The 25,038-nt window shown below is 43.1% G+C and overlaps 1 protein-coding gene across 5 annotated transcripts in view; it reads right to left on the reverse strand.

Annotated features, from left to right (window-relative positions):
* The window catches only part of arnt2 (aryl-hydrocarbon receptor nuclear translocator 2), a 462,386-nt gene that overhangs the window by 303,531 nt on the left and 133,817 nt on the right, over positions 1 to 25,038 (reverse strand). For all 5 annotated transcript variants that reach the window (XM_043677623.1, XM_043677621.1, XM_043677622.1 and 2 more), the window contains one exon: positions 19,559 to 19,661. In XM_043677623.1, coding sequence (XP_043533558.1) covers positions 19,559 to 19,661 — 103 coding nt within the window. The remainder of the gene's footprint in view (positions 1 to 19,558; positions 19,662 to 25,038) is intronic.

The raw sequence follows: 25,038 nt of genomic DNA on the forward strand, positions 1-25,038 counted from the left end.
TTGCTGAGATATTTGTATCATCGATAGTCACAGGTGAGGTGCCGGAAGACTGGAGGTTGGCAAACGCGGTGCCACTGTTTAAGAAGGGTGGTAAGGACAAGCCAGGGAACTATAGACCATGAGCCTGACCTCAGTGGTGGGCAAGTTGTTGGGGGGAATCCTGAGGGACAGGATGTACATGTATTTGGAAAGGCAAGGACTGATTAGGGATAGTTAACATGGCTTTGTGCATGGGAAATCATGTCTCACAAACTTGACTGAGTGAGTTTTTTGAAGAAGTAACAAAGAAGATTGATGAGGGCAGAGCAGTAGATGTGATCTATATGGACTTCAGTAAGGCGTTCGACAAGGTCCCCCATGGGAAACTGATTAGCAAGGTTAGATCTCATGGAATACAGGGAGAACTAGCAATTTGCATATAGAACTGACTCAAAGATAGAAGACAGAGGATGGTGGTGGAGGGTTGTTTTTCAGACTGGAGGCCTGTGACCAGTGGAGTGCCACAAGGATCGATGCTGGGTCCTCGAGATTAGATTAGATTAGATTAGATTAGATTAGATTAGATTAGATTACTTACAGTGTGGAAACAGGCCCTTCGGCCCAACAAGTCCACACCGACCCGCCGAAGCGCAACCCACCCAGACCCATTCCCCTACATTTACCTCTTCACCTAACACTACGGGCAATTTAGCATGGCCAATTCACCTGACCTGCACATTTTTGGATTGGGGAGGAAACCGGAGCACCTGGAGGAAACCCACGCAGACACGGGGAGAATGTGCAAACTCCACACAGAGAGTCGCCAGAGGCGGGAATTGAACCCGGGTCTCTGGCGCTGTGAGGCAGCAATACTAACCACTGTGCCACCGTGCCGCCTTATGACTTTTTGTCATTTACATAAATGATTTGGATGCGTTAATAAGAGGTACAGTTAGTAAGTTTGTAGATGACACCAAAATTGCAGGTGTAGTGGACAGCGAGGATGGTTACCTCCGATTACAACAGTATCTTAACCAGATGGGCCAATGGGTGGAGAAGTAGCAGATGGTGTTTAATTCAGATAAATGCGAAGTGCTGCATTTTGGGAAAGCAAATCTTAGCAGGACTTATACACTTAATGGTAAGGTCCTAGGGAGGGTTGCTGAACAAAGAGACCTTGGAGTGCAAGTTCAAAGCTCCTTGAAAGTGGAGTCACAGGTAGATAGGATAGTGAAGGAGGCGTTTGGTATGCTTTCTTTTATTGGTCAGAGTATTGAGTACAGGAGTTGGGAGGTCATGTTGCGGCTGTACAGGACATTGGATAGGCCACTGTTCGAATATTGCGTGCAATTCTGGTCTCCTTCCTATTGGAAAGATGTTCTGAAACATGAAAAGGTTCAGAAAAGATTTACAAAGATGTTGCCAGGGTAGGAGGATTTGAGCTACAGGGAGAGGCTGAACAGGCTGGGGCTGTTTCCCCTGGAGCGTTGGAGGCTGAGGGGTGACCTTATAGAGGTTTACAAAATTATGAGGGGCATGGATAGGGTAAATAGGCAAAGTCTTTTCCCTGGGGTCGGGGAGTCCAGAACTAGAGGGCATAGATTTAGGATGAGGGGGGAAAGATATAAAAGAGACCTAAAGGGCAATGTTTTCACACAGAGCATGGTACGGATATGGAATGAGCTGCCAGATGAAGTGGCGGAGGCTGGTACAATTGCAACATTTAAGAGGCATTTAGATGGGTATATGAATAGGAAGGGTTTGGAGGGATATGGGCCGGGTGTTGGCAGGTGGGACTAGACTGGGTTGGGCTATCTGGTCGGCATGGACGGGTTGGACTGAAGGGTCTGTTTCCATGCTGTACATCTCTATGACTCTAACTCAATGTTGAGTCCCAGAAGCTGCAGGTCCCCAAATGGAAAATGGGATGTTGTTAAATGAATTTGCGCTAAGACTCACTGGAACACTGACAGAAATATTGGTATGGGAACATGGTGGTGTGTTGAAGTATCAATTAACTGGAAGCTCATTTTCTATTTGTAAAAATGACCCAATGTGTACTGCAAAAGCAATCACACAGTCAACATTTCATAACCCCAGTGTAGAGCAGACCACATCATGAACAGCAAATACAGGAGACTAGACGCGATGAGGATGTTGGGAATGGTGGAGGAATGGCCCAGAGTGTCTTGGAGGGAACGATCCCTCTGGAATGCTGACAAAGGAGGGGAGGGCAATGTCTGTCTGGTCATGGCACCCTGCTGGAGATGACGGAAACAGTGGCTTACAGACCTTTGGATGAAGAGGCTGGTGGGATGCTAAGTGAGGACCAGCGGTCTCCACCGCTGTTGAGGGAATGAAGAGAAGATGTCAACGCAGAAGAATGGTAGTTGGGCCGGACACAGTTAAGGGTCCTGTTGACCACAGTGACAGGGAATCCTCAGTTGAGGAAAACGGAAGGTGGCATTATCAGAACAGATGCTACGGGGATGGAGAACCTGGGAGAATGAGATGGAGTCCTTACAGGAAGTAGGGTGTGAGGAAATATAGGAGAAAGTAAGGACTGCAGATGCTGGAGATCAGAGCTGAAAAATGTGTTGCCAGAAAAGCGCAGCAGGTCAGGCAGCATCAAAGGAGCAGGAGAATCGACGTTTCGGGCATAAGCCCTTCTTCAGGAAATATAGTCCAGGTAACTGTGGAAGTCAGTGGGCTTGTAGATATTGGTAGCCAGCCTATCCGCAGAAATAGAAATAGAGAAGTTAAGGAAGGGAAGGGAGGAGTTGGAGATGAACCAGATGAAGGAGGTGAAGGCAGGATGGAAATTGGAAATTGATAAATGCTTCCAGGTCAGAACAAGAAGCGGAAGTAGCCCGTATAGTGTCATCGACATATCAGAGAAAAAGTTGTGGGTGGGGGCTAGAGTAGGACTGGAACAAGAAATGCCCAACATACCCATAAAGCAATAGGCATAACTGGGGCCCATGCAGGTGCCCATGGACACAGCTGAGGTGAAGGACGTGAGAAGAGTTAAAGGAGAAGTTGTTCAAAATGCGAGTGAGCTTGGCCAGACGGAGAAGGGTGGTGGTATGCAGGAATATCAGGCCTTTTTTCCAGGAAGACGTGGAGAGCCCTGAGATCATTCTGATGAGGAATGCACATGTAAAGGGACTGCAGCATGTCCTCAGTGAAGAGGCAGTGGCTGTTGCCCACAAATGGAAATTTTGAAACAGGTAAAATACAATTAGAATTGTGGATAGAGGTGGGAATGGACTGGAAAAGGCAAGAAAAAATCCAGTCGCGATAGGAAGAGGGGCTGTAGGATTGGAGCGGGCAGAAATAATGGGTCTGTCTGGGCAGTCCTGTTGTGGATTCTGGGAAAAAAATGGAGAAGTGGGCTATATGGGGTTGGTGGACCATAAGCTGGAAGGTGTTGAGGGGAGATTCCCAGATGAGATGAGGTTGATAGTCATGGCACAAAGGCCTGATGCTCAATGGTGGGGGATATGGGAAGAGGTGTCAGAGAGCTGGCACTCAGCCTCTGCAATGTAGACGTCTACACCAGACAGACAACAGCACCACCCTTGTTGGCAGTCTCAATTACAAAGTCAGGCTTGGATCTGAGAGCATAGAGAGCAGGCAGTTCATGGGGAGATAGGCTCGAAGAGTGGGTGAGGGAAGGAGATAAATTAAGGCAACTGGTGTCACTTTGGCAGTTCTCAATGAACAAATCGAGTGCAGCTAAACAGCCAAAAAGAGGAGTCCAGGCAGAGGGAGAGTGTTTGAGACAGGTGAAGGCATCTGTGGGAAGAGAAGAGGACTCCTGTCCAAAGAAATGGTCACAGAGTGGGAGGTAATGGAAGAAGTGTTCAATGCCATGGCCAAAATCTATTGAGATGGGGGTGCAGAGGGATAAAACGAAGGTCTTTGCTGAGTACAGAACACTCAGCATAAGAGAGCAGGAGGGAAAGTAAATACACGACAGGAGGTGGGGTTGGGAGAAGGGATGGAATCCGAGGAAAGGGGAGGGCAGGAAGGTTCTGGTGGGGTGCGGTTATCTCTGAGCTGTTGTATTTTTTATTCCTTAATGCCTAAAAAGAGGAGGAAAATGTTTCTTGTTAGAACATCAAATAGGCTGCAGAATTAAGCAAAAGTGGGGTGTGGGGGCAGGGCAGCTGAGTCAGCATGAGGCAGTGCTGATGGAGTGAGAAAGGTCAAGAGTGTGCATATGGTAGCGCATAGCACTCAGTCAGGATCTCAGGATGTAGCACGTATTGCTGTCTGAGGAACACTGAACATCACGGAGATATCTGTGGCCCTGAGTGGATTCAAAACATGAAGGATGAAGCTTCAGTCAGAATCCACATGGGGTGATCCTGAGCCGGACACAGTAACTGAGGAAAGAGATGTGGCTGTCGGAGTAGGTTTGTCAGATACAAGGAGAAAAAGTGAAAGTAATGATGAAGAATAGGAAGAAAAGTTAAAACAGAAATCCTGTCAGAGCAGAACTTCTTCAAGGTGGGCATATTGGAAGAGATGGGACAGCAAGTTAAATGCTAAATTAAACAAAGAACTGCAGACACTAGAGATCTGAAATAAAAACCAAAATTGCTGTTGAAACTCAGCAGGTCTGGCAGCATCTGTGAGACATGTTGCCATTCTTCTGTGCCTTAACAAATGACTAAATCAGAAGATTGTTTCATAAGAGTTGTGACTACCTTCTGGTATATAAAAACAAAAATAATGTTTTCCCTGATGACTTGCAGTTTTAGTAGTTCAGTCTTGAGCTTATAAACTCTGAGTTGAGGCTGCTAGAATTTCAAATGTTTACTGTAGATTGGTATGTCCTTGATCTAACCAGCAGCCAGAAGTTACCACATTCTGCAGCTGTGATACATTACTCATCCTACCATCCTTGATGTGTTCTAATTGCTTAATTATTTTATTTAATTATGTATTAATGACTTTTTATATTTTATTAACCTTAATGATCTGTTGCCATAATGTTGTGAACCTTATGAATAAATCTTAGTCATTTACATGATACTACAAATCACTCTGCTAAGGAGAAGCTAGTTATTACAGCAACATAGAAGCCATACAGAATGGAAGCAGGCCATTCAACCCATCAAATCCAAACCAACTCTCCAAACAACATCCCACCCACACTCACCCTCCTACCTATCCCCATAACCCCACATTTCCCATGCCTAATCCAACCAACCTGCACATCCCTGGACACAATGGGCAATTTAGCCTGGCCAATCCACCTAACCTGCACATCTTTGGACTGTAGTAGAAAATTGGAGCACCCAGAGAAACTCAGGCAGACATGGGGAGAATGTGCAAACACTACACAGACAAATGCCTGAGGGTGGAATCGAACCCTGGTCTCTGGTGCTGTAAGGCAGCACTGCTAACTAGTGACCAATTCCTGAAGACTGATAAGTTTTAAAAAGATTTTCTTCCTCTTCTAACTTCCTTAATCACCCAAAATCCAGCATTCAGATGTAAGTTTCACACACTATTTCCCTAAATCATCCAATGTTCAGCATTCTAAATAATACTCAAGTGCAAAGTCACATTCATTTTACACTAGCCTAATACAAAAGGTCTATCTGTTCCAGTTACAGAGGAACCCAATTTCAGCTGCTTTGTTAATTAACTCAGGTCCACTGCTCTTCCAGTGGAAATCTTGTTAAAACCCTGTTTAAGCCTGGGAACTTTAGGATTAAAACTCTATGTTTCTGTTAAATGCTAACTACAAACAAATTAAGATCACACAAAAAGATGAAGCCAGGGAAAGATAATCTCCAACAAGAGAGAATTGAACTAGCTCTCCTTGATGTTTAACATCATTCTTGAATACTCCATCAACATCCAAGGGGGTTAGCATTGGTTGGGATTAGCCACCCCCGCTCATGCCCCTCATGATTTTATAAACCTCTACAACGTCATCCCTCAGCCTCTGATGCTCCAAGGAGAACAGCCCTAGTCTATTCAACCTCTCCCTATAGCTCAAATCCTCCAACCCTGGCAACATCCTTGTAAATCTTTTCTGAACCCTTTCAAGTTTCACAACATCCTTCCGATAGGAAAGAGACGAGAAATGCACACAATATTCCAACAGTGGCCTAACAATGTCCTGTACAGCTGCAACATGACCTCCCAACTCCTGTACTCAATACTCTGACCAATAAAGGAAAGCATACCAAACACCTCCTTCACTACCCTATCTATCTGCGACTCCACTTTTAAGGAACTATGAATCTGTATTCCAAGGTCTCTTTGTTCAGCAACATTCACAGAGACATTAGCATTAAGTGTATAAGTCCTGCTCTGATCTGCTTTTCCAAAATGCAACACCTCGCATTTATCAAAATTCAATTTCATCTGCTCGGTTAACTTTGTTTTTGTTTCCACACTTCTCACCTGGAGGAATTTAAAAGCACCAAGTGCAACAAATATTATGCATTTTTATCTAACATTTACAGCTTTATTGTGCCATTGAGGTTTAGGCACAGTGTTATCGTGATCATTCTCAGATCAGTCAGACGGCTGTGCATTGAAACTTCACTGCGTGACTTGAGAATACAATCTGGACCAACATCCCAGAGTAGTATTGTGGGTGTAATTCACTAATGGGTGTGTTACTTTTTAGATAAGTCGTTAAGCTGTCTGTTTAAGCAGGACAGAAAAAAAAAATTACTCGAAGAGAAGGGAGTGCTTCCTGAGTGCTGCCCACAACTGTCAGCATTGATTAGTACTCATGGGAACTTGGTTGCCCGGGAACAATAGTGCCCAGACTTTAAAGAAGTGCTTCATTTGCTGAGATATCTTACAAATCAAATGATGCCATAAAAGTTTGTCTTCCTTTCAAAAATGTTACAGTAAGCTGTTCCAGTCCAGCATCTCCCAACACTGTACATAAATAGCAGGACAAATCCAATGCAGCCAATTACTATATTTGAAAGTGGATAAATGTGAGGTGCTACATTGTCGTAGTGCAAATCCGGGCTAGACTTATAAAATTAATGGTAAGGGCCTGGGGAGTGTTGCTGAACAAAGAGACCTTTGTTCATTATTCCTTGAAAGTAGAGTCGCAAGTAGACAGGATAGTGAAGGTGGTCTAGGCAAAAGTGAGGATTGCAGATGCTGGAGATCACAGTCTAGATTAGAGTGGTGCTGGAAAAGCACAGCAGGTCAGGCAGCATCTGAGGAGCAGGAAAATCGACATTGCGGGCAAAAGCTCTTCATCATGAATAAAGGTAGGTAGCCTCTGGGGTGGAGAGCTAAATGGGAGGGGGCTGGGGAAAAGGTAGCCAAGAGTAGAATAGGGGGATGGAGGTGGGGATGAAGGTGATAGGTCAGAGAGGAGGGTGGAGCGGATAGGTGGGAAGGAAGATTGGCAGGTAGGACAGGTCATAAGGATGGTGCTGAACTGACAGGTTGGAACTGGTGTAAGGTGGGTGGAGGGGAAACGAGGAAACTGGTGAAGTCCACATTGATGCCCTGGGGTTGAAGTGTTCCGAGACGGAAGATGAGGCATTCTTCCTCCAGGCATCGGATGGTGAGGGAGTGGCGGTGGAGGAAGCCCAGGACCTGCATGTCCTCAGCAGAGCGGGAGGGGGAGTTGAAATGCTGGGCCACAGGGTGGTGGGGTTGATTGGTGCGGCTGTCCCTGAGATGTTGTCTAAAGCGCTCTGCGAGAAGGCATCCAGGATCCCCGATGTAAAGGAGACCGCATCGGGAGCAACAGATACAATAAATGACATTGGTAGATGTGCAGGTGAAACTTTGAAGGCTCCTTTGGGGCACTTGGATGGGGTGGTGGGGGATGGGGGGGGAAGATGTGCGCGCAGGTTTTGCAATTTGTGTGGAGGCAGGGGAAGGTACCAGGAGGGAAGGGGGAGTTGGTTTTTTTTGGGTGGTGGGGGAAAGGACTGTAATCACGGACGAAATTGTCTTTGCAGAAAGTGGAAAAGGAGGGGGGGGCAGGGAAATATATCCCTGGTGGTGGGGTCCATTTGGAGGTGGCGGAAATGTCGACGGATGATGCGGTTTATGCGGAGGTAGGATGGAAGGTGAGGACTGGGGGGATTCTGTCCTTCTTGCAGTTGGAGGGGTGGGGTTTGAGGGCGGAGGTCCAGGACGTGGATGAGATGCGTTGGAGGGCATCTTCAACCACATGGTAGGGGAAATTGCAGTTTTTAAAGGAGGAGGCCATCTGGTGTGTTCTGTGGTGGAACTTGTCTAGGACAAGTGAAGGATTAATGAATTCTGGTCTGGGAGAAAGTGAGGACTGCAGATGCTGGAGTACCAGAGTTGAAAAATGTGGTGCTGGAAAAACACAGCAGGCCAGGAATTCAGGAATTCCTGAAAAAGGGCTTATGCCCGAAACGTCGATTCTCCTGCTCCTCGGATGCTGCCTGGCCTGCTGTGTTTTTCCAGCACCACATTTTTCAACTCATGAATTCTGGTCTCCCTGTTATAGAAAAGATGTTGTTAAACTTGAAAGGGCTCAGAAAAGATTTACAAGCATGTTTCTGAGATTGAAGAACTATAGGGAGAGGCTGAATTGGCTGGGGTTGTTTTCCCTGGAGCGTCAGAAGCTGAGGACTGACTTTATAGAGGTTTATAAAATCATGAGGGGCATGGATAGGGTGAACAGTCAAGGTCTTTTCCCCAGGGTAGCAGAGTCCAAAAGTAGAGGGCATAGATTTAAGGTGAGAGGGTAAAGATTTAAAAGGGACCCAAGTGGTAGCGTTTTCAAACAAAGGGTAGTGCGTATATAGAATGAGCTGCCAGAGGAAGTGGTGGAAGCTGATACAATTACAATATTTTATGGGCATCTGGATGGGTACACAAATTGGAAGGGCTTAGAGGGATATGGTCCAAATGCTGTCAAATGGGATTAATTTAGGATATCTGATCGGCATGGACAATTTGGACCGAAGGGTCTGTTTCCATGCTGTACGTCTCTATGACTCTACAGAAAATGGTAAAAACAACTATGTAATTTGTTCCTAAATATTAATTTAGGACTGGAAATTCCAAAGGAGCAGACTGCTTGACCCCTGGAAGTAATGTTGGAAGTGAACTTCTCAATCAGGAAGAAGCTCACCATGTTCAAGTGCTGCTGTGTGGGACTCTGCCACTCACTGGGGTGAAAATCTCATGCTCTAGAGCTTTTTCTTTTTATTCACTGGTGGGGCGTAGGCTGGCCAGTATTTTATTGCCTATTCCTAATCGCCTTTGAGAAAATGTGGTAAACTGCAGTACACCTGCTGTGGTTCATGCACAATGCCATTAGGGAGGGAATTCCAGGATTTTTACTGAGTGACAGTGAAGGAATACATATTTATACATATACTTCCAATTCAGGGTGGGGAGTGGCTTGGAGGGGAATTTGCAGGTAGTAGTGTTCCATATATCTGCTGTCTTTGTCTTTCTAGATCAAAGTCATCGTGGGTTCAGAAGGTGATATCTAAGGATCTTCATGAATTTTTGTAGTGCATCTCGTAGAAAGAACACACTGCTGCCACTGAGGGTCAGTGGGTGGAGGAAGTGGGTGCTTGTGGATGAAGTGCCAATCAAACTGGTTGTTTTGTCTTTGATGGTGTCAAGCTTCTTGAGTGCTGTTGAAGCTGAACCTATCCAGGCAAGTGGGGAGCATTCCATCACAGTCCTGACGTGCCTTGTAGATGGTGGGCATGCTTTGGGGAGTCATGAGGTGTGTTACTTGCCACAGTATTTTTAGCCTCTGGCCTGCTCTTGTAGCCAATGTGTTTTTGTGATGAGTCCAGTTGAGTTTTGGTTCAATGGTAACCCCAAGAATGTGATAGTGGGGATTCAGTGATGGTAACAACATTGAATGATAAGGGGCAGGGATTAGATTCTCTCTTATTGGAGATCATCATTGCCTGACATTTGTGTGGCATGAATGTTATTTGCCACTGGTTAGCCCAAGCCCGAATGTTGTCCAGATCTTGAACACAGATATGTTCAATCAAATTGACCAGCAGCTCCATCAGTGCTACAAATTTAGCAATAGTGCTGCCAGTACTGGAGACACACCCTTCAAAAAAACAACATGGTTTCTCGCCTCAAGTAAATCAGGAGCATTGGATCGGGGGATTTGGAAAGCTTATGGAGGTTGGTCGAGAGCAGTCATAGAGTTATAGAGATTATACAGCATGGAAACAGATCCTTAGGTCCAATTCATCCATGCCGACCAGATATCAGAAATAAATTTAGTCCCATCACCAGTGTGGGAGAAGGTTTTGCAGCCGGCAAAGAAGAGGGTAGTGTCTTCAGGAAAGCATCCCTGATGTACATAGCTTACCCCTGAAAATCATACCTCACCCTTTCTTCCCTTTCACCCTTTTCATCAACTTTGTAAATAAGACAGCCTGCATACTCCCACTCAACTGCACATACCTTCAATACTGTGATTTGGGAAACATATTATCAGCATCAAAACAGCTTTTAACAAACTCGTTTAGTCTTTAATTACAAATTTATATATGGTGTGGAGCCTACCCATTTCAGAGCCCACTCACCCTCCATATTATGGGGGTGAGCTCGGAGTGTATAGGAACATGGTGAGTTGGACACCCACCTTAGATTACATACCTTTCTTACAACCCCACTTTACACAGATCTTACAACTTGTATCCTCATTAATCTGCATCCCTTACTCAATGCGAGCAATATATTTCGATGCAGTTTAGCAATGCCTTCATAAATAGTATCCACATTTAGTCTATGCTTTTGTGCCCTACATTCACATTCTTTGATACTGGATTGCAGATTATCACATGTAACAATGCAATGTTAATCCAGCTGAGACACATAGCATTTCTCTGTCTCACGTAACACAGAGACAATGTTACGTGAGACATCAATAAGTGCCTGCCATGCTCTGACCTTTACATGCTTCAAAGTCACTGGCTTTGGCTGCGCATTCCATAGCCTCACAAGTGTGTATTAAACAGCTTCCTCTGCTCTATGTCCTAGATCACAGTTCTATTTTATATCATATCTAGTCATACTAACTATCAGTAAAGCAAAGGTTGACAGGCCGATGAGGGAAGAGGCCATTTTGGATTTGGTGCTCGGCAATGAGCCAGGACAGGTGTCAGATCTTGCGGTGGGAGAACACTTTGGTGACAGTGACCACAACTGCCTCACATTTACCATAGCCTTGGAGAGGGAAAGGAACAGTTACTGAGGGAAGATATTTAATTGGGGAAAAGGAAATTATATCGCTATCAGACAGGAATTGGGAAGTACAGATTGGGAGCAATTGTTCCACAGAAAAGACACAATAGACATGTGGAGACTATTTAAGGAGCAGTGTTGTGTGTGATGCACAAATGTTTCCTCTGAGACAGGCAAGAAGGGGTAAGGTTAAGGAGTCTTGGATGACGAGAACAGAGGAGCTTCTTGTCAAAAGGAAGAAGGCAGCTTACATAGAGTGGAGGAAACAAGGATCTAGCACAGCTTTAGAGGATTACAGGCTTACTAGAAAGGAGCTCAGAAATGCACCGAGGAGAGCCAGGAGGGGGCACAAAAAAGGCTTGGCAAAAAGGATTAGGGAGACCCAAAGGCATTTTACTCATACGTGAGGAATAAAAGAATGATCAGGGAGAATGTACGGTCAATCAGATATAGCTTGGGGGCTTGTGCGGGGAGTCTAAGCAGATAGGGGAAGCCCTAAATGAGTTTTTTTGCTTTGGTTTTCACTAAGGAAAGGGACCTTGTTGTGAATGAGAACTTTGAGGAACTGGGATACATGCTTGATCAGATCAAGACTGATGAAGTTGATGCGCTGAAATTTTGGAGAATATTAAAATTGGTAATTCCCCAGGGCCAGACCAGATTTATCCCAGGCTGCTCCGGGAAGCGAGAAAGGAAGTTGCTAAGCCGCTGGCGAAGATCTTTCCTTCCTCACTCTCCACTGGAGTCATACCTGAGGATTGGAGGGAGGTGAATGTTGTTCCTCTTTTCAAGAAGGGGAATACGGAAATCCCTGGCAATTACAGACCAGTCAGTTTTACATCTGTGGTCAGCAAGGCTTTGGAAGGAATTCTGAGGGATAGGATTTATGACTATTTTGAAAAGCATAGCATGATTAAAAACAGTCAGCATGGCTTTGAGAGGGGCAGGTCACGCCTCACAAATCTTATTGAATTCTTTGAGGAGGTGACAAGACAGGTCAACGAAGATAGAGCAGCGGATGTGATGTACACTGACTTCAGCAAGGCATTTGATAGGGTTCCCCATGGTAGGCTCATTCACAAAATCATAAAGTATGGGATTCAGGGAGATTTGGCTATCTGGATTCAGAACTGACTGGCTGACAGAAGTCAGAGAGTGGTTGTAGATGGAAAGTATTCTGCCTGGAGGTCAATGGTGAGTGTTGTCCCACGGGGCTCTGTTCTTGGAGTTCTGCGCTTGGTAGTTTTTATAAATGACTTGGATGAGGAGGTTATGGGGTGGGTTGGTAAATTTGCAGATGACACAAAGGTTAGAGGTGCTGTTGATAGTATCGAAGGCTATTGCAGGCTGCACTGCGACATAGACATAGACAGGATGCAGAGCTGGGTTGAGAAATGGCAGATGGAGTTCAACCTGGATAAATGCAAAGTGATGCATTTTAGAAGGTTGAACTTAAATGCTGAATATAGGATTAAAGACAGGATTCTTGGCAGTGTGGAGGAACAGATCCCTCAAAGTTGCGACCCAAGTGGATACAGTTGTTAAGAAAGCATACGGTGTTTTGGCTTTCATTAAAGGGGGATCATGTTTAAGAGCTGCGAGGTTTTGCTACAGCTCTACAAGTCCTTGCTGAGACCACACTTGGAATATTGTGTCCAGTTCTGGTCGCCCTACTATAGGAAAGATACAGAGGTTTTGGAGAGGGTGCAAAGAAGTTTTACTGCGTGGACTGGAGGGCTTGTCTTATGAAGAGAGGTTGACTAAACTTGAACTTTTCTCTCTGGAGAGAAGGAGGAAGAGAGGTGACCTTGTGGGTGGCACGGTGGCACAGTGGTTAGCACTGTTGCCTCACAGCGCCAGAGACCCGGGTTCAATTCCCGCCTCAGGCGACTGACTGTGTGGAGTTTGCGCATTCTTCCCGTGTCTGCGTGGGTTTCCTTCGGGTGCTCCGGTTTCCTCCCATAGTCCAAAACATGTGCAGGTCAGGTGAACTGGCCATGCTAAATTGCCCGTAGTGTTAGGTGCAGGGGTAAATGTAGGGGAATGGGTCTGGGTGGGTTGCGCTTCGGCGGGTCGGTGTGGACTTGTTGGGCAGAAGGGCCTGTTTCCACACTAAGTAATCTAATCTAATTGAGGCATACAAGGTAATGACAGGCATGGATAGAGTCAATAGCCAGAGACTTTTTTCCAGGGCAGGATTGATTGGTACTAGGGGTCATAGTTTTAAGATATTAGTAGGAAGGTATAAAGGAGACTTCAGAGATAGGTTCTTTACGCAGAGCTGTGAATGTATGGAATGCGTTGCCAGTGGTGGTGGTGGAAGCAGAGTCATTAAGGACATTTAAGCGACTGCTGGACATGCACAGCAGTGAGTTGAGGGGTGCGGAGGTTAGGTTATTTTATTTTAGATTAGGAATAATCCTCAGCACAACATCATGGCCCAAAGGGCCTGTTCTGTCCTGTACTTTCTATGTTCTATGTTCTATAAAAGTATCAAACTGGTATTGATGTTTATTCCCTAGAATAAAATCTTATCACCTTCTGAGAATATAGCAAATCTAGGCAACTCTTCCATTTTCTTGGATTCCCCAAACTCCTAGTCAACACTGATGCTTTGACTCAAGGTGATTCCTGGCCATCAACACAAGATCAAAGAAAGTTAATGCTGCTTTACCAGATAGATAGGTTTGTTTTGATACAATTCCCTACATTTGAAATACTTCGAAAAGGCAATTCCTAATCTATAGCTTTGATTAATTATAGCTGGCAAGACCTAGTCAGAAATAAATACAGATACAATGTTTAACCTACATCAATCAAGCCAATTGGTAAAGCCGCTGATATCAGGCAATATACACTTCAAATTACTGGATAACTGAAGGACGGGATAGGGAATCATGGAACGCTGAAGGATGTGTCACATTCAAAGATGGCTAATTATAAAGACGATTGTGGAAAACTCAGCTTGCCTCACCCTCTAGTTGAGCCTATGACCCTGAACCTATCAATGTAAAAATAGTATTCCAACTAGTAAAATGGAGTTTTATACATTACTTGGAGGAGTAGATAAGGAGAGCCTGAGTAGTGGAGCGATTCCAAATTTGAGACTAGGGCACAAGAATATACAAGTCAGAAATAATATGGATCGGGGATTTGAGAATACTGGAGTAGTAAAATGAAAGGTATATAACAAATTTCATCATAATTTTTGGAAGTTGAATTTTAAAATTTAGGCTGAGGGACTTTGGTCAGTTTGTGAGGGTTTCTTTATAAGGTCAGAAAGACAGTTTTGATCACTGATCCAAACACATCAACACTAAAAAAGCCCAGGATTGAAATCAAGAGCTTGGGAGAATCTCTATGGTGTTAATGGGTAAAATGATTATCCTGATGAAGTGATGTCAGATAGAGTAAACAGAACAAAGCCATTGATGTTGTTTCGAATTCAGAGCAGAAGAGCAAAAGTCTTTAGCTCAGAGGGAACACAAGAATTAGTTCAGTTCAGGGCAACCAGTCAGCTCTGCATGAAATGATTTCAAATCTGTGAAATTTCTAAGCTGGGGGAACTTGTATAGAAATTTTTTAAGTTTTTAAAATTGAAAACGTTTGAGGCTTTAGAACTGACAAAGGTTCATGCCAGCAGACACAAAAAGGAATCATACAATTGTCTCCGCAGTGCAGAGGAGTCAGTTAAATCAAAACATGATGGTGGGAGTATAATCTCTTTGGCTTGAGATTTTAGGAGAGATAGAATTGGGAAACAGGGTGCAATTTTATTTTGCTTTTAGTGTTAAGATCTTTCTGAACCGATTTCTATTATCTAAGTCACTTGCAGCAATCCCTCTAATTTTCTTTCCAACTAAGCATGCCTCTGAGGTCCATGGGTGACAGTGATTTCCAGAAGTGGAAGTCAATGCTGAACAATGTGTGTGGAACCTTAGAATGCAGCATGCTTTGATCCTTTTATTTTACGTAATACAGTTGTATTTTGTTATTAAAGAACAGTATGCAATCCTGTGTAAATGTTTCCATGACTATCATGTTAACTAACTAAAAATAAGTTAAACATCTAATTGATCAAGCTAGATTTCATTCTAGGACCTTGTCCAGTAGTAGCATCAGCTGGGATCATAAAACTAGAAACAAATTAAGGGTGTGCTTGATCATGGAGTCAGTGCCTTTATGGAAAGTGATTAGGTAGAACTTGGTAATAAGCAGAAGTACAGTGAATACTGGGGAGGAGAAGTATACTGCTCGAACAAAGCCTCCTTGCACACTAGGTCAAAGTATCTCAGTTAGCATAGCTGTACTAAGTTAATTACTAAGTTAAGTTGTACTAACTTCAATTAATTATAGAAGATGACTAACAAAAATGCGATTAAATTAGTTATTTTAAAACCTATCATGTGTGATTGAAAGATTTTAGAAAAAGATGTAGACAGGTTAAGAAAACAAACAAAAATTTGACAAGTCGAGTATTATGAGGAATAATGTGAACTTACACACTTTGGCCAGAAAAACAGTGGTGATATTAAGGTAATATCATACTACAAGCGGCACAGTGGTTAGCACTGCTGCTTCACAGCCCCAGAGAGCTAGGTTCGATTCCAGTCTCAGGTGACTGTCTGTGTGGAATTTACATGTTCTCCCAGTGTCTGCATGGATTTCCTCCGGATGTTCCGGATTCCTCCCACAGTCCAAAGACGTAGGGGTTAGGTGGATTGGCCATGTTAAATGCAAGGTTACTGGGATAGAGTGGGGAGCCGGAGCTGGGTCTGGGTCTGGGTCTGGGTTTGGATTGGATGCTTTTCAGAGGGTTGGTGCAAATTCAATGGGCTGTAAAGCCTCTTTCCACACTAGAATAGATAGAATCTACAGAGATTCTATGATAAGTAACTTAGAATTCCAGGCTAATGTTCTTGGGAAATGGGTACAAATCCCACCATGTCAGGTGGTGAAACTTTAATTAAATTTTTAAAAATCTGGAAATAAAAGCTAGTCTAATGGGGATCATAGAGCCACTGTTGATTGCTGTAAAAACCTATTTGGTTACTAATATCCGTTAGAAAACGAAATCTTTTCATTATTTGGTGTGGTATGTATGTGATTCCTGACCCACAATAATGTGGTTGATTTTTAACTGCCTTTGAAATGGCTGAGCATGTCACTCAGTCTTAGCAGTCTGCTACAAAGTCAAAGGAAAGGAAAGAAACTGAATGGACTATAGTACCTAGAACAATCCTAGACATGGGATATGACAACAGCAAACTGAGGCTTGTTGATACTGATCCTTCTGGTCCTCCTTACCAACATCTGGGAGCTTGTGCCAAAATTGGAACAGCCGTTCCACAGATCAGTCAAACTACAGCATGCCATGGTCATACCTTACACTCTACATCTGAGAAATCACTACCATCATCCATGACCATTTCCTGTTCCACTGGGATGACAGACTCATTAGAGATGGCTGCAGAGTGATATTGTCAGGAGTGAGGTACACTAGGAGCCCTGAGCATTGTTTCCAAACCTCATCAGATCTGGTCAAACAGAAGCAAGGAAATCACCTACTGATGGCCACCTATCACATCACTGCAGATGCCTCTTTATCAGAAGGACGATAGCAATTCGAGAACATAGCTTTCTTCCACTTTAACCAAGGTAATAGGTAACGCTAGTCTAGCTTGTTAAACCCGTATGACAGAATAAACAGAAATATAAAAACAACACACTATTTAAATAGAGATTACAGAAAATAGTAGTGCAGAGAAATTGAGTGTTCTGTTATGTGAATCACAGAGTTTGTAAGCAGGAGCAGTATGTATTTAAGACAACAATTTTTTGTTTAATTAACTCTTGGGCCTTCAGCTTTGCTGGCTAGGACCAGCACTTATTGCCTGTCTCCAGTTGTTCTTGAAAAAGTGGTGGTGAGCTATCTTCTTGAATTGTTGCAGCCCATGTACTGTAGCACCACAGTGCCATTTTGGGAAGGAAATTCCAGGATTTTGACCCAGTCATAGTGAAGGAACGATGATGTATTTTCAAGATAGGATAGTGAATGGCTTGGAGGGGAACTTGGAGGTATTGGTGTTCCCATGTATCTACTGCCCTTGTCCTTCTAGAAATTCCTGGGTGTGGAAGGTCCTGTTTAAAGAGCTCTGGTAAAAGTCTGCACTACACAGTGCTGCTACTGAGCATCGGTAGTGGAGAGAGTGGAAATTTGTAAATGTTTTGCCAATTAACCTGCTGCTTTGGTCTGGATATTGTCAAGCTTCCTAAGTGTTGTTGGAGCAGCACCTATCCAGGCAAGTGGGGAGTATTCCATCAGAAGTCTGACTTGTGCCTTATAGATGGTGGACAGACTTTGGCAGTCAGGTGATGAGTTAGTCTCTGCAAGATTCCTAGCCTCTGACCTGCTCTTGTAGCCACTATGTTTATATGGTTATTCCAGTTTAGTTTTTGGTCAATCGTAAATTGTTGATGGTGGTACCAAGTAGCACTTACAAAAGTATAAGTTGCTCATATGCTTAGTTTGGGTTTCACCAGGGTCACTGGGATCCTGAATTAATTGCAGCCTTGGTCCAAACATGTCAAAAAAGGTTAGATGAAAATCACTGCCCTTCACATCAAGGTATCAAGTTTAAGATTGATAGTGGGGGATTCGGTGATGGTAATGCCACTGATTGTCAAAGATGGTGGTTAGATTGTCTCTTATTAGAGATGCCACTGCCTGTTTTTTGTGTAGTGTGAATGTTGCTTGCCACTTGCCAGCCCTAGCCTGTTATGTATCTAAGGAGTTGCAAATGGTGCTGAACATTGTGTAATCATCGGCAAATATCCCCACTTCTGATCTCATGATAGAAGGAAGGTCATTGATGAAGTATCTCAGGGTGTGTGGCCCGAGAACACCATCCTGATTATCCTACAGAGATTTCCTGGAGCTGAGATGATGACCTCCAACAATCTCAACCATCTTTCTACATGCTACATATGACTCCAGCCAGCGGAGATTATGTCCCGATTCCTACCAGCTCCAGTTCTGACAGGGCCCCTTGATGTCTCATTCAGTCAAATGCAATCTTGATGTCCACAGTATTCACTTTCACCTCCTGAATTAAGCTGTCTTGTACATAAATTTAACAAGTGTTTAACAAGGGGCATGGAATATTAAAGTAGAAATATTTACTGCAGTTGGCTTTGATGAGATTACATCTGGAGTAATCTGTACAGTTTTGGACTAATCTGAAAAAGTATATAATGCATTAGAAGCACTTGAGAGAAGGTTAACTTTTTAACTTTACTAACATGTGATTCATATGCCAGAACACACAAGTCATTTTGTGCCAACGAGTTCTGAAATCTTTCTCAATTTAAATTGTACACCACTTTCCTTTTATCTCACTTATGGGATGTGAGTTCCTTATTTCCTGTTCCTAATGGCCCATTACTGGAATGAAGAGCTATTTTCTGGTGCAAGGCTGGACAGGTTGTTAGGAGTTTAGAAGAAATGGGGATGATCTTGCTGAAACATACAATAGCCTAAAGGGACTGCCCATTGGATACTGGGTTGGATGTTTCATTTTGTTGAGGAGATTAGAATTAGGGGACACAGTTTAAAAATAAGCAGCCTTGGTCTTAAGACCAAGTGAGGAGAAACATTTTCCACAAGTGGGTTGTTGGCCTGAAACTTCGATTCTCCTGCTCCTCGGATCTTGCCTAACCTGCTGTGCTTTTCCAGCACCACATACTCGACTCTGATCTCCAGCATCTGCAATCCTCATTTTCTTCCATTGTATTCACCTGCCTAGAAAGCAGTGGAAGTTGGATTAGGAAAGGGAGTCAAAGGTCATGAAGGGCAGGCAGCTAAATGGAATGGAGACTGCAATCGGATCAGCCTTGATCTTATTGATGACAGATCAGGCTCAAAGGGCTTATTCTTGCTCCTAAGTGCTATGTTCCTTGAATTGATAGCCAGAATCTGTTACACCTAATCAAAAGCTACTACAAAAATTCACCTGAAAATGTAGTACTCCAAACCAATTTTAAAAATCAAGGAATAAAAAAAAATCTGATTAAGTGTGAGAACGAGAGAGGAGTTTGACCCAACTTGAATCCTTGTTTGTATGAATGTTATTTGTATCAGCTTTTTCATAGAAACTTTCATAGATCAAAGCTATTAACGAAGCAAATCCACAACAGTTTGCAATTATACATACATATAAACAGAAATAAACACTAATATTTCATTTGAAAAGAATAATTTCGTTTAGAATCTATGCACAATAACTACAAGGTTTATTGTTTAATTATGTAAAAAGCTAAGAGGAAAAGCTCAGTTCATGTTCTTAGTCTGTGTCCTTACCTCATTCTACAAATAAAAGAGCGTCTGGATCCCATGCACATTCTCATTGAAGACTGTTGCCCTTCTTTTTTAACTGTCCCAGTCTTGAGATCCAGTATACGACCTGTGTTTTAAGAGGAAACAAAAATAAATGATACTAAATGAAGATTACTGCATAGTGTTTTCAGATCGAGGTTAATGTGGAATATGGATCTGCCCTTTGTAGAGCCAGACCCATAGGGACTGAGAGGTGGAGATGGATTTCAACATCTTGATGTGGATTCCAACAGCTGCACTTACAGTAGAAAAGCATTTCATAGGTGCTTTTTCAAACAAAATTTAACTCATGTCAGGTGATACTAAGGTAAATGGTCAAAAGTTTAATTGAAAACATCGAACATTTCAAAGATGATTGAGGTGGACACGTTTAGGGAAGGGGTTTCAAAGCTTATGGCCAAGATAGCTGAAGCATGCCATCAAAAGTGGAGCATCTAAAATCAGATGTGCAAGCAATCATGAGACCTCAAAGGAATGTAGCTACTGGAAGATTAACAGAGGTAAGAATGGATGAGGCCATGGAATGATTTGAAAAAAGGGATAAGAATTTTAAAATCAAGTCATCTATGAAGAGAGATTGGTAGACTGGGGTTGTTTTCCTTATAACAGAAGAGATTAAGAGAGAACATGATTGAGATGTGTAAAATTAGGAGGGGCATAGATAGGGTAGACAGGAAGAAACTTTCGCTTGATTAATGACCGAGGCCATAGATTTAAGGTAAAGGTTTAGAGGAGATGTGAGGAAAAACCTTTTCACATAGAGGGTAATGGGAATCTGGACTCACTCCTGAAGGGAGAGGCAGAAACCTTCATAGCAGTTAAGAAATATGGAGGAGATGTGCACTTTGATTTGATTTATTGTAGTCAAATATATCTAAGTACAGTAAAAAGTTTTCTTTTGCAAGCAGTACAGGCAGATCATAGCAAACATGGACACACAGTTCATAGAATGCTTAGACAGAGTGAGGCATAGGAGCTTATGGCTGCACAGGAGCTGCGCAAAGCAAGATCAACATTATTTGAAGTTAGAGAGATCCATTAGCAGTCCAACAGCAGGGAGGAAGCTGTTCTTGATTCTGTTGATGTGCGTGTGCTCAAACATTTGTACTTTCTGCCTGATGGAAGAGGTTGGAAGAGAGCAACACCAGGGTGTGTGGAGCCTTTGATGATGTTGGCAGCCTTTCCGCAGCAGTGAGGTGAAAACAAAGTCCACGGATGGGAGGTTGGCTTGCGTGATGGTCTGGGTTTTGCACACAACTTTGTGGTTTCTTATGGTCCTGAGCAAAGCTGTTGCAATACCACACCATTATGCAATGAAAGACATACTAGGCTATGGGCCAAGTGCTGGAAATTGAGATTACAATAGTTAAGTGGATGTTTTTGATCAATGTGGACACAATGGGCCAAAGGGTCTTTATCTATGCTGCAGGCCTCGATGATTCTAATGCATTGATGAATCCAGAGTCCATGTAGGACAAGTGAGCATTAGGCAAATGGGACTTGCCATGCATTTGGATAGATGCAATAGAGATTTCAATGAGCTCAAGCTTACATCCATCGGAAATTAGCAAAGTAGCCAGGACAGCCATTCCCGCTTCATGTGTAGCCATTGCACATGAAGTGTTCACACAACTACTGGATTTACCCATAATTATCATGTCAGAATACTTCAACCATAAACAGATATTTTTACGGAAGGAAAAACACTTATAACAGTAAGAAAAGTCAGTTTGGTTAATAATCCCAAAATCCCACATGATTTCATCAACCTCAATCTGTGGTAACCATTAGGGTGCTTATATATTCCATAGTATTGGATATATTCATACATTTTTTGATTGGCTTCGCAGTGCTGAGAAATTATAAGTAAGAGATTGTAACAATCTCAAATTTCTATGTAAAAAGAACTCAATATACATAATTCAAGCAATGGCCATAAAAGCAACAATATAAAATGCTGGAAACCACTCAGCTGCTCAGGCAGCAACATAGAGAAAAACAGAGTCAATGATTCTGGTTCTGTGACCTGTTCTACACTCGTTTTAGATTGTCTATATTCATTGTATCTTGCTTTTACATTAGTCAAAACTGGCTTAGTCCAGTTTCAGTTTTCAAAATCTTAATGACATATATAATTTGCTAAAATGGTTTACATTAGCAATTTAAAACTTCTAAATAAATGTCTTTCGAAATGGGAGGCTGAGGCTTCAGATCAAAAAATTTTCAATTTATAAATAGTCACTAATGAATTCAGCCATTACATCTACGCCTATTTAACAACATTGTATTAGAGTCCTAGAGTCCTGCAGCAAGGACACAGACTCTATGACCCAAACTGGTCCATGATGACCAGAATGTCCATCCACACTAACCCAATTTCTCTGCAATTGGCCCACATCTTTCTAATACTTTCCTCTTCATGTACTTGTCCAAATGCCTTTTAAATGTTGTTAATGTGCCCACCTCAATGACTTCCGCTGCCAGCTCCTTCCATACGTGTACCACACTGTGTAAAAACGTTCCCTTTTATTATTTCTCCTCTAACCTTAAACTGATTCCCTATAATCCTCAATGCCCAATCCTGGGGAAAAAGATTGAATGCATTCACCCTATCCATGCCTCTCATGGTCTTACATATTTGTATAAGATCCCCCTCAGTCTCCTATACTCTAAAAGGAAAACAAGTCCTAGCTAGAAATTTACAAGGCAACATCCTTGTAAATTTCTTCTGCACTCTTTCCAGTTTAATAACATCCATCCAATAACAAGGTGAGCAAAACTGGACACAATACTCAAAATGCAGCCTCACCAACATCCTGTACAACTGCAATATAACTTCCCAACTGCTATTCTCAACTCCCTGACTAATGAAGGCCAGTGTGCCAAAAGCCTTCTTCACTGCCCTGTCTACCTGTGACTCCACTTATATAAATGATTTGGATGAGAACGTACAAGTCGAGTGTGTGCTGCTGGAAAAGCACAGCAGGTCAGGCAGCATCTGGGGAGGGCTGATGAAGGGCTTATGCCCGAAATGTTGATTCTCCTGCTTTTCAGATGCTGCCTGACTTGCTGTGCTTTTCCAGCATCATACTCTCGGCTATGAGATGCCACTCTCAACATAGTCATTGGACAGGTTCAAAGTGCTCTGCACCTGAGGGAGCCCAGCTACGATGGCAAAGCTATTGTTAAGTGTGCAGCATAAACTTCATCACAGGGAAATAAGATGAAGTGTCCGAAACATCGAATCTCCTGCTATTCCTGATGAAGAGCTTATGGCCAAAACATCGATTCTCCTGCTTCCTGGATGCTGCCTGACCTGTTGTGCTTTTCCAGCGCCACACTCTCAACTTGTACATTCTCATCCCAATCATTGATATAGATAACAAATAGTAATGGGCCCAGCATCAATCCCTGAGACACTCCACTAGTCATAGGCCTGCAGTCTGACAAACATCCTTCTACTATTACCTCTGCTTCAAGCCAATTTTGTATCTAACTTGCCAGTGTGCCCTGGATTCCCCACAATCTAACCTCCCAGAGCAGCCTACCATGTGGAACCTTATCAAAGGCTTTAATGAAATCCTGGTCACTTCATAAAAGAATTCAAACTATTTTGTGAAGCATGATCTCCCACTCACAAAGCCATGCTGACTACTCTTAAACAAACCCTATCTTTCCAAATGCATGAACATCTTATCCCTTAGAATTTTCTCAAGTCTCTTATTTATCACAGATATTGAGCTTAGTGGTCTCGAATTCCCAGGCTTTCCTATGTAAACCTTGTTGAATAATGGCACAACAGTCGCTACCCACCAGTCTTCTAAAACCTCACCAGTGGCTAACAATGGTGCAAAAATATCAGCCAGGCCACTGCAATTTCTTCTCTAGCCTCTCACAGTGTTCTTAGATATATCTGGTCAGGACCAGAAGATTTATTCACCTTCATGCATTCTAATACATGCAACACCTCCTATATTGTGATATGAACTGTCCCCAAGAAATCACCACTAACGTCCCCAAGTTATCATGTCTTTCTCCACAGTAAACACAGAGGAGAGATGTTCTTTGAGAACCTCGTCCATGCCCTGCGGTTCTACACATACATGTATACTTTGGTCCTTGAGGCGCCCTATTCTCTATCTAGTTTTTTCTTTTTCCTTTAATATACTTAAAGTACCTCTTTGGATTCACCCTAATCTTCTCAGCCAAGGCTATCTCGTGCCCCCTTTTCACCCTCCTGATTTTTTTCTTCAATAATCTCCTGTATTCGCTGCATACTTCCAGGGATTCCCTTGATCCCAGCTGCCTTTACCTGAGCCACACCTCCTCCTTTTTTCTGGTTAAAGCCTCAATATCTCTGGAGATTCAGGGATCCCTATTCTTGCCAACCTTGCCCTTCACCCTTACAAGAATATATAGACCCCAAGCTCTAGCTATTGCACTTTTAAAGGCCTCCCACTTGCAAGAGGTCCCTTTGCATGCAAACAAACTACTCTAATCAACCCTGTATGCTCCTGTCTAATTCCATCAAAGTTCGCCTTGCCCCAATTTAGAACTTGAACCTCTGGAACAGTTTTGTCTTTCTTTCTAACTATCTTAAAATTAATAGAACTACGGTCACTGGCTCCCAAAGTGCCCCCCCCCACTGTTACCTCCATCACCTGTCCTGCCCTATTTCCCAAGAGTAGGTCAAGTTTTCCCCCTTCCTGGATAGAATCCTCAATATACTGCTTGACGAAACTTTCTGAACACATTTAACAAATTCCACCCCAACTAAGCACAACTTAACACTCCAGCAGTCCCAGTCTATGTTAGGAAAATTAAAATCTTCTAATATTGCTCCTGCAAGTCTCACCAAACTCCCTGCAGTTGTTCCTCTAATTCCCATTGACTATTTGGAGGCCTATAGTACAACCCCAAGAACATCACCATCCCCTTATTTCTTAGCTCCACCCACTGGACGATCTTTCAGTTATTTCATCTGACTACTGCTGCGATGCTCATCTTAATCAAGATGCAATTCCACTCCCTCCCACACTCCTTACACCATCTCTGTCCCACCTAATCCCTAACCGAAATAACTCATTCCATGCCTCCCCCTAGAGTCCAAGGACATCAGCAGTTCTTTTTCTTGTAGCACCACCTGGGGTGTTTTAGCACCAGATCAGTTTCCTCAGACTCCACCTCGAACACAGGCTGTACGTAAGGCACAGTAGCTTGTCTCTTGTGTCCAGAACATCCTACATTCTTTCTGACTGCTCTGAGGAGCTAGGCACATTTTGCTCCTGTATCGTAGCTTTCGGACGGCCAATGTGCTTGTTCAGGATGGTTGCAACTACCCAAACTTTATACATCTTGGACCTGATCTTGCAGCGACCATGTCTCTTACCCAGACAGGGTTACTCCCGTGGCTCCTACACTAAACTTCATCCCATGAAGCAAAC

The sequence above is a fragment of the Chiloscyllium plagiosum genome, chromosome 36 (assembly GCF_004010195.1).
Source record: "Chiloscyllium plagiosum isolate BGI_BamShark_2017 chromosome 36, ASM401019v2, whole genome shotgun sequence".
Taxonomy (NCBI): Eukaryota; Metazoa; Chordata; class Chondrichthyes; order Orectolobiformes; family Hemiscylliidae; genus Chiloscyllium; species Chiloscyllium plagiosum.